The sequence below is a fragment of the Ovis canadensis genome, chromosome 25 (genome assembly GCF_042477335.2).
Source record: "Ovis canadensis isolate MfBH-ARS-UI-01 breed Bighorn chromosome 25, ARS-UI_OviCan_v2, whole genome shotgun sequence".
Classification (NCBI taxonomy): Eukaryota; Metazoa; Chordata; class Mammalia; order Artiodactyla; family Bovidae; genus Ovis; species Ovis canadensis.
This window is the reverse complement of record NC_091269.1, coordinates 28,313,856-28,323,293: the sequence shown is the minus strand read 5'-3', so window position 1 is coordinate 28,323,293 and position 9,438 is coordinate 28,313,856. Positions and strand designations below refer to the sequence as shown.

Sequence of the window (9,438 nt, the reverse complement as noted above, 5' to 3'; positions counted from 1 at the left end):
AGTTACTTTGGAAGTGATAGGGACTTCTTGAAGTGGATCACACACTATTAGTGCATTTTCTCTCAGGAAACCGAATCATGTCATTGAATAAAGATGTCCTTAGAGGATTTAGCACAGAAGTAAGTGTGAAATCACCTCATCTCAGCCCTGCTGGTGTATCTTAGGATTCACTGTTCATCATCAGAGTAGATGATTTACAATTTTCAAAAGTTTCATACCAATGATTTCATATATTTTCATAATAACCCTTTTCCCCCTACCCGTATATTGTCCCTCTCCTTCCTCTCCCCACTGGTAACCACTAGCTTGTTCTCTATATCTGTGAGTCTGCTTCTTTTTTTGTTTTATTCACTAGTTTGTTGTATTCCTCTTTATTCTTATACTTAGAATCACATGTATAATGACCTGAAGAAAGAACACCTAAAGATTGTTATGAGTTTGAGACCATCACAAAGTGAATCTATACCAATGAGGTTGGGAAACCACATTTTCAAGGGAGCTAGCCTTAGGACATGGCTACTAATGAAAGTGTGTTCATTGATCCATTCTTTCCTCAGGGAACACTGAGCACACACAGTCTAATGCGTTCAGGATGCAGTGAAAAATAAAACACAGTCCCTGCCCTCAAGTGCTTCTAATAGGGACACTGAGTCAATAAGAGGCCATTAAAATCCAATGTGGTAAGTCCTGTGAGCAAGTAAATGGGATGTGATGGACTAGTGGCCAAACCCAATCCAGATGTTGGAAAGTCAGGTCCCATCCCTGAGGGCAGAGGCCAGCATTCCCTCAGTGTTGTTTGTCACCCTGTGGTTAAATGAGTCATGCAGTTTCACTGGGAAGACACGTGCTTATTTGTTCTCTTTTATTGCTGTTGTTGTTAAGTTGCTCAGTTGTGTCCAGCTCTTTGTAACCCATGGACTGCAGCACACCAGGCTTCCTTGTCCTTCACCATCTCCCAGAATTTGCTCAAACTCAGAGTTGGTGATGCCATCCAACCATCTCATCTTCTGCCGTCCCCTTCTCCTGCCTTCAATCTTTCCTAGTATCAGGGTCTTTTCTGATGAGTTGAAGAGAATTAGAGATACCTGGTTATAAGTCCTCGATGCTTTGATTAAGATTCTTAGTCAACTTGGGAAAATTGTTCACATGATAAATATTAGGCTGAATACAATCAGACAAACGTTCCTGCCAGGTGTGGGAGCACTCAGTCAGTTGTGTCTGGTTCTTTATGACCCCATGGACTGTAGCCCGCCAGCCTCCCTTGTCTGTGGAGTTTTCCAGGCCAAAACACTGGAGTGGGTTGCTATTTCCTATTCCAGGGGATCTTCCCGACCCAGGGATCTAACCTGCATTTCCTGTGTCTCCTGCATTGGTAGGCAAATCCTTTATCACTGCAATACCTGTGATGCCCTCTCCTGCTGGGAGATATTCCCAGTTTACAGATGAGAAGACTGAGTTTCTGAGAGGTAGTGATTCACCAGTTCATACAACTTGTAAGTGGCAGAGCTATACCCAAATATGCAAGATTCTAAAGGAAGGTCATTAAACTAGTAAGATAAGTGCTACGGTGAGCAACTGTGAGGAAACCTATTTTAGCTAAAAAGCACCACATTGTTCCTGGGCTCTGAAGACTGCCTGATTTCAATATTAAAGTGGTGCAGCTGAAGACTGTGGCCTAAAGTGAGTGATGCTGGAGGACTCACCCTTTCCAAAGGAGTCCCACCTGCATACTACACAGACGTGCACCTGAAACCAGCTTTCTCTCTGTATTTAAGGGGCATAGGGAGCCCAGGCTCTTGGGAAAGGAAGTGTAGGACCAGAAGAGTAGTCAGTAAGACTCCTCGCAGCACCATGTGGCTGCTGCTGCAATTTGTCTGGCTCTGTTTTCTCTTGTCTCTTGGTCTGAATAGCCAGTATGAGTCCGAGGTCCCTGAGCATCCTGACGAACTACGCTGTGGGCTAAGGAGCTTTCAATTCACCATAAACCTTCTCAGTCAGGAGATGGAGACTCCTCCTGCACTAGTAGCATGGGGTAAGTTTGAAGGCTGAGCTAGGCAATGGCATGTCTCCTCTACTGTGTAAAATTGGCCTCTGCTTTCTGTCCGAATGCCTCCCCACCTTTGCTAAACTCTGCTCCTTCTCTATAGAAGTACTCTGAAGCATAACTTCACCTCTAAACCTGATTTCCCTGTTGTTTCTCCTTTCTTGGCAGCTGCTCTTGAGTCTAAGGCAAAGCTGGCTGTCCCTTCCCAGCACTGGTGACTTGCATGACTGACCATATGTGTTTTCTCCCCCATCCCCACTCCTAGATAACCATGGGCTGCCACACAGCCTGCAGAATGACTCTGACTGTGGCACCTGGGTCAGTGAGGGCCCTGGCAGCTCCCTGGTGGTGGAAGCCTCCTACAGTGGCTGCTATGTCACTGAGTGGGTAAGTATGACCTGTCCTTAGGAAGGCCGAGATGCCTGTGCCGCCATCCAGGCTGACTCCTTGGGCCTGTCTCTCCAGGACTCCTACTACCTCATGACTGTTGGAATTGAAAGAGCAGGTGTGAGTGGACCTGGAACGGTTATGGAGACAAAGCTATTCAAGTGTCCTGTGAATCTCCCAGGTAAGGGCTGGATACTTCTGGGTTCTGGGTGGTGTGGAGCTGCCTGAAGTGTGTCCTTGGGTATTTTTTACCCGTTCTGTGCAGTGATACCAGGCACCCATCGAGAACTGTGTTCCAGCTCTTCACAGGCGACCCTAGGATCAACACCACCTGAGCGACTACTCGGGGCTCAAGAACTGTGAGGGGTACTTCACATGTTACGTGTAATCCCAGCCCAGCGCTACTGCTAGCCCCAGCAGGGAGCTTTCCAAGCACCCCTGACTGGTAGGTGGCAGAGCTGAGATTCAACCAAGAGTTATCCCAGGACCAGAGATCTCCCTCTTGAAGGGTCCAGAAGGAAGCTGAAGTTATCAATGAGACTCAGCAAACACCTTCAAGAAGCAGACTGCATTGAGAATAGGGCTCAGTCCCTTCAGCTGGGGCTACTCGACTGCTTAGCTTGGTATTTAACTGGGTGATTAACAGGAAGGTACAATGCCAGCTCAACTCCAGTGAGTCTTGCCTTGCCCCTCAAGAGCCCTACCTCAGTCATAAAGAGTCAAACTTCTGTTCTTAAACTTTTAACCATACTGTGCAGCATGTGAGATCTTAGGTCCCAACCAGAGATCAAACCCAAAACCCCTGCAGTGGAAGCACACAGTCTTAACCACTGGACTCCAGAGAGGTCCCAAGACTTGAACCTACAATTCTTCACATCTGCATTGTTATGTGTTAGCCCAGTGGAGCAATACTGATAAAATACATAATCATAGGCCCCGCTCCCCGCTTACTGAACTGCATTCCAAAATGATGGTAATTTAGAGTACACTAAGATTTAAGTACTTTTGAAAGAACAGAAGGAAGAATTCTTCAATAAAGTCTCACTGCTTCTACCAATCTGGTTCGTATTTCCTCTTCCCAAGAGTACTCATTTCAGGGCACTCTTAGAAGGTAACCAAATAGTGAACTTTATAATCCAGACTTAATTTCTAGTATGTAAATGTCTCTTCCAATCTCATGGCTATCTATAGGAACCTAACGTTTCTTAATGAAAATATCTCTTAAAGACTAGACTTTGTTACCTAGTTCAAGTTACTCTTCAATACCTATCCTAGATGTCCCAAATGCTGGCTTTTGTGACTCTGTCCCAGTGTGGGACAGACTGCCGTGTGCTCCTTCACCCACCACTCAAGGAGACTGCGAACGGCTAGGCTGCTGCTACAACTCTGAAGAGGTCATTTCCTGTTACTACGGAAACACAGGTGAGTCGCCATATTTTTGAAATCAGCTGAAGAGTACCTGCCATTACCATTAACTAAACCCTAAAGGAGGGTTTTCTCCTTCACCCCCCATCCAGAAGGCAAATACTGAAAGATGACCAAAGGTTAATGTATAAGATAATACCTCCTTAGGACACTTGACCTTCAGTGACACAGCTTACTATAGTCTTCCATTGCGTATTCTCCTAGAACCCAACAGAAAGCAAATAACATTCAATGAACTCGGGAAGCTAAGTCTATGTGCAGGATGCTAATTGATAGAAACTTAACCAGTTTCAAGAAATAGCCAATCTGGCGGCTGACTGTGTGTATAAAGAGCTTTACTGCAGAAGATGAGCCTTATTTCAAAAGAACACTGTCCCAAATCATGCTCCAAGTCTTTCTCATGTAAAAATGACCTTCATGAAACAAGATGCTACATAATTCTAAGCTCGTAATCCTAGCTGATGAGTGAAAACAGCAGGTATGGCTATCTTCATTCTACAGGTGAAGCTGATACAAGGAGGTTAAATACGCAGTAAGTAGTGGAGGCAAGATTCAAACCCAAGTGCCCATCCAAAGCCCCAGTTAAACTCCGGATGGCTGAACCTGCCTCAAGGTCATTAGCTGGAATGCCAGCTTTTCTAGCGGGAGAAGAGGATGGTGGGGAATTTAATGAAACCATAATTTTTAGACTCTTGTCTGGCTGCATCAATCGCTTGAGGTGACCTGCCTTCAGCACAGTTGCTCTGGTGTTTCAGTGACCTCACACTGTACCCAAGATGGCCACTTCTCTATTGCCGTGTCCCGGAACGTGACCTCGCCCCCACTGCTCTTGAATTCTCTACACTTGGCCTTCAGGAATGACAGTGAATGTAAACCTGTGATGGCAACACACACTTTTGTTCTGTTCCGGTTTCCATTTACTACCTGTGGTACTACAAAACAGGTGAGAAGAGCTGACCTTGGGCTCTTGCTTAAGTTGGTCAGGAATGCCCTAGTGATTGGGGGAGAACTGGACTACCTTAGCTGTGAAAAATATACCTGACTTACTGCTTGTCATGTAGGATGGTCTCTAAGACAGAGGGGCCTTCACTAGTGAGAAAGCAGAAACCTCTGCTGGATACTTGGCTGTCATCCCACCTGCCCACTAGTGAGGAGCTAGTCCCCATTACCAAGGTGTAGAAGAGCAAATTACAGGTTCCTCCCACCACACTGCCCTGGGAAAGGACCAGGAAAATCAGCTGAGATAAGTGGTATTTCTGGTTTCCTCGTTACTCAAAGCCCCTTCCTGTTCCTTTGCCCTGAAAGTAAGGTGAAGTGATAATTTCCCTGCTGGTCAATGGGCATCCTTTCTGATTGCTGGATGAAAGTGAAATTGCGTGAAGCAGCATGTGGCTTGCAGGAGTGACAGGAATTCTTCACCTGCCCTTACAGATGACTGGGAAGCAGGCAGTTTATGAAAATGAGCTGGTCGCAGCTCGGGATGTGAGAACTTGGAGCCGTGGTTCTATTACCCGAGACAGTATCTTCAGGTAAAGGTCTTAGTCAACCTGACCTTGCTTGACCAGAATGCCTGAATTTCCTTCCATAAACAGGAGTTCTAGAGAAAACGGTCATAAATGACCATAAACAGCCATCTTCTTTCGCATGATGGCAGAATCTCTTTTGCCTTGACTCTCCAATCTCACAGACCACTATTGGATCTAGTAGCCCTGCATTATTACCACCAACTTGATCGAAGCCTCAGACACGACCTGACTTCAATTTTGTTTCACTGGGTCTTTCTCACTCTAGTCTCTTCCTTCTACCTTCAATATCTAAGCTGTAGTAAAATGAATCTTTTTTAAAAACCTTAGCTAGTATACTTAAAGTTTTATCTTCTGTCTTCCAGAGTTTAAACTTTATTATGAACATAACTTGCAGGGTCCTCCATGAAACCGCTGCTACTTCTTGAGCCAAAACTTTCCCAATGTTCTCAATCCTTCCCTAAATGTTCCCTAACCCCAGATTGCTTCCATAGAGTATTTAATGGACCTCAGACTTCTTGCTTCCATGCATTACCCTTCTCTCCTCTACCTCTCAGTTACTGCTTTTCATTTTCCCTTATCAAATTACCTGCAACATCTTCCCTGACTACCGCCTCCAGAGAACACACCTGTTTTGTCATAGAACCATATCTATCTCTTAAAATCTACTGAAGTATAGTTGATTTATAATGTGTTAATTTCTGCTGTACAAAGTGACTTCAGTTACACATCTTTTTCATATTGCCATTATGGTTTATGACAGGATATTGAATAGACTCCTGTCCTATACAGTAGGTCTTTATCAATTCAGTATATAATAGTCTGTGCTTCCCTGGTGGCTCAGTGTTATATCAAACTCTCTAACATGGATCTTGTTTACCTGTTGGTCTCCCCAATGATAGCTTTTACAAGGCCAGAACCAAACTCCACTTTTTTATAAACTTGTTCTAACACCTGATACTTAAATGATTCCTCCAGACCTTAAAGAGAAGACATGGTCTACCCACTGAAGACAGTAGCTAAAATCTTTATTTTCTGCAGGCTCCAAGTCCGTTGTAGCTACTCTGCAAGTAGCAGTGCTCTCCCAGTTAATGTCCAGGTTCTTACTCTCCCACCACCCCTTCCTGAGACCCAGCCTGGAAACCTCACTCTGGAACTTAAGATTGCCAAAGGTAAGACCCTCTTGGGTAGACTATCTGGCCTCTAGTTTAAGTCTTCTGGGAAGAAAGACCCTAACTTGGTAACAAGATATTATTCCTTTCAAAGGCTGTTTATGTGGGTGATCGTTTAATCCAAGCCACCTAGAGGTTCCAAGCTCTTTACTGCTTCAACTTGTTTTGGCCTGTTGCAGATAAACGCTATCGCTCCTACTACATGGCTAGTGACTACCCAGTGGTGAAGCTGCTTCGGGATCCCATCTATGTGGAAGTCTCCATCCATCAGAGAACAGACCCCAGTCTCGAGCTGCGCCTGGACCAGTGTTGGGCGACACCCAGCACAGATGCCCTGCTCCAGCCCCAGTGGCCCTTGCTGGTGAATGGGTGAGTGTCTTTCTTTCACCTGTGTTAGTCCCTCCAAGAAGCCCATCTTGACTGCTGGATATCCTTGCTTAGGTGCCCCTACACAGGAGACAACTATCAGACAAAACTGATCCCTGTCTGGGAAGCCTCAGACCTGCTGTTTCCTTCTCACTACCAGCGCTTCAGCATTTCTACCTTCAGTTTTGTGGACTCAGTGGCAAAGCAGGCCCTCAAGGGACCGGTATGGTGCTGCCTCCTGTGCTCTTCAGCTGGGCTCTAAACCCCCCAGCTCAGTGTTTCCACACGGTGCCACTTTTCAGCTGAAGTGGCCCTGTAACACTGGCCTTTGGTATTGCCTCAGAGCCATCAAGGGATGCCTGTGGCATGTGTGACATGAGTCAGCCAGAGTCTGGTATCTTAGTGTTTCTGTGATGTCAGTTTGGTTTATGAATTTTCTGATAATTCTTTGACTTCTTCCTGGGGTAGATAAAGCAGGTTTGAAGACTTAGGATGGGCTAGACCATGATCCCAATTCTTTTGGCTCCCAGGTTTATCTGCACTGCAGTGCATCGATCTGCCAGCCTGCCGGGACACCATCCTGTGTGACACCCTGTCCTGCCAGACGTGAGTATCCAACCTATCTATGCCAGAGGCCAAATTGAAGTGTTATTTGGAATCCAGTGCTAACCTTTGTCTGTGGCACATGAATCAAACTGAAGATTCATCTAATTAACGAGGCTTCTTTAAGTACTTTCATGATGCAATAGAATAGAAATACAACTAGTCTTCTAGAATTCCAGGCCTTCTAAATATTTCAGGATTAATAGCTTATATTTTCAGCTTAGTTTTTCCCCTTATAAATTTTTACTTAGCAGGGAGTCAAGTGTGTTCACAGCCTATAATCTAATAAAACACTTCTGTGGTATCAGATATAAATGTAGACTTTTATACTTAGATGGCAGGTCTGGCAACATGGCCTCAAGACTTATAGATGGCATAGGATTGCAGACTTTGTATGTGTTAATTGGTCAGGCCCTGTGCTCATACAGTCATATTCCACCTGATCCCACAACACTTACCTGGCTCCTGAATTAATTGGGAGCCATGACTCTTAATGATCCCTGGGTTGGGAAGATCCCCTGGAGGAGGTCTTAGCAAACCACTCCAGTATTCTAGCCTGGAGAATCCACATGGACACAGGAGCCTGGTGGACTACAGTCCATGGGGGTCACAATGAACTGGACACGACTGAGCGACTAAGCACAGCCCAGCGTGACCCCTGAAGGTTTAAGCCTGTTCTGGTAGAAAAGACCTCATACTACTTTTCAAAACTATCATTTAGTAAACTAAATACTCAACATCTAACTGCAATGATTATTTATATATATAATTTTGAGAAGTATAGAGACCCTACAGTTAGCAATAGAAATAGGATTCAAACAGAGCTTTGCTGTTACTATTACCAGGTACCTTTATATCATAGGGTCTCAGTATTAAGACATTACTATTCAAGTACCTGTATTTAGGAAGGGTGACAGTTTGGGGATAGTGTAAAATCATCATTTCTCAAACCACTAGCGTTAATACAAATGAGCAAGTCTGAGACTTTGTGTCTAATGCATTAAGGTTTTTCTTGGAGAAAAACTTAATGGAGCAGAGCTATCTGACAAGGGACCTAGCCCTGTTTTAGTACTCCACAACCACTCACATGTACAAAACAAATCCTTAACTCATCTCTCCAACAGGAAGAAGAAGCTCTGACATCCATTTTCAGAACAACACTGCTAGCATTTCTAGCAAGGGTCCCTTGATTCTACTCCAAGCCATTCAAGACTCTTCAGAAAAGCTCCACAAATACTCAAGTGAGTGGAAGGAGAATGATATCTGAACCACTGGTCAAACCAAAACTACTTGTGCATCCCTACTTCTTAATTCTTACTGGTTTAGTCAATATGAACCTCAAAAGGAATTACCTAGCTATTTTCCCCCTATAGCTCAAGACTAGCAGTCTTTATTAGGATGTAATATCACTCGGCTTCAGCATACTAACCTACGTTTCCATCCTGCAGGGTCTCCTGTAGACTCTCAAGCTTTCTGGGTGGCTGGTCTATCTGGAGTCTTAATCGTTGGAGCCTTGTTCATGTCCTACCTGGCCATTAGGAAATGGAGATGAGTTGCTCAGACCAAATGTATTAATAAAACCAGATTGCACTACTAGTCTCCTCAACTCCTCATTTGACAAGTAATTTCTTTAGACTAGTTCATCTCCTATTGGCCTCCCCTCCTTCCAACTTGTAATCTTCAGCTCTTCCATCTTCTGAATAGAACATTTCAGTAGAATTTCCAAGTTGGTTAACAACTCAAGCAGAACCTACAAAAATCTCAGGCTTAGCAGACATATTTACAAGCTCATGAGGTGTAAAACAGAGCTCTTCCAGAAAATTAAACTAAGGAAGAACTAGTTTAGAGCTAGTCATGAATCTCCTAGACCATTGGTATTCCAACTTTAGTGTGCATCAGGGTCAAAGGAGAGCAGGTA

At 44.5% G+C, this 9,438-nt stretch overlaps 1 protein-coding gene across 1 annotated transcript; it reads left to right on the top strand.

Moving 5' to 3' along the window:
* The first annotated feature begins 1,851 nt into the window (after nt 1-1,851).
* Nucleotides 1,852-9,072, top strand: ZP4 (zona pellucida glycoprotein 4). Its single transcript, XM_069572520.1, has 12 exons — nt 1,852-2,032; nt 2,310-2,431; nt 2,510-2,612; nt 3,707-3,853; nt 4,612-4,799; nt 5,288-5,385; nt 6,421-6,551; nt 6,731-6,920; nt 6,993-7,140; nt 7,448-7,523; nt 8,645-8,761; nt 8,969-9,072. The coding sequence occupies exons 1-12, from the start codon at nt 1,852-1,854 to the stop codon at nt 9,070-9,072; spliced, it is 1,605 nt and encodes a 534-aa protein (XP_069428621.1).
* Nucleotides 9,073-9,438: the final 366 nt, after the last annotated feature.

Excerpts from the sequence above, each read along its gene's own strand:
- ZP4 (XM_069572520.1), top strand. The coding sequence starts at position 1,852 with ATGTGGCTGCTGCTGCAATTTGTCTGGCTCTGTTTTCTCTTGTCTCTT. Across the intron at positions 5,386-6,420 it reads ACCCGAGACAGTATCTTCAG|GCTCCAAGTCCGTTGTAGCT; the intron begins GTAAAGGTCTTA and ends TATTTTCTGCAG. Across the intron at positions 7,141-7,447 it reads AGCAGGCCCTCAAGGGACCG|GTTTATCTGCACTGCAGTGC; the intron begins GTATGGTGCTGC and ends TTTGGCTCCCAG.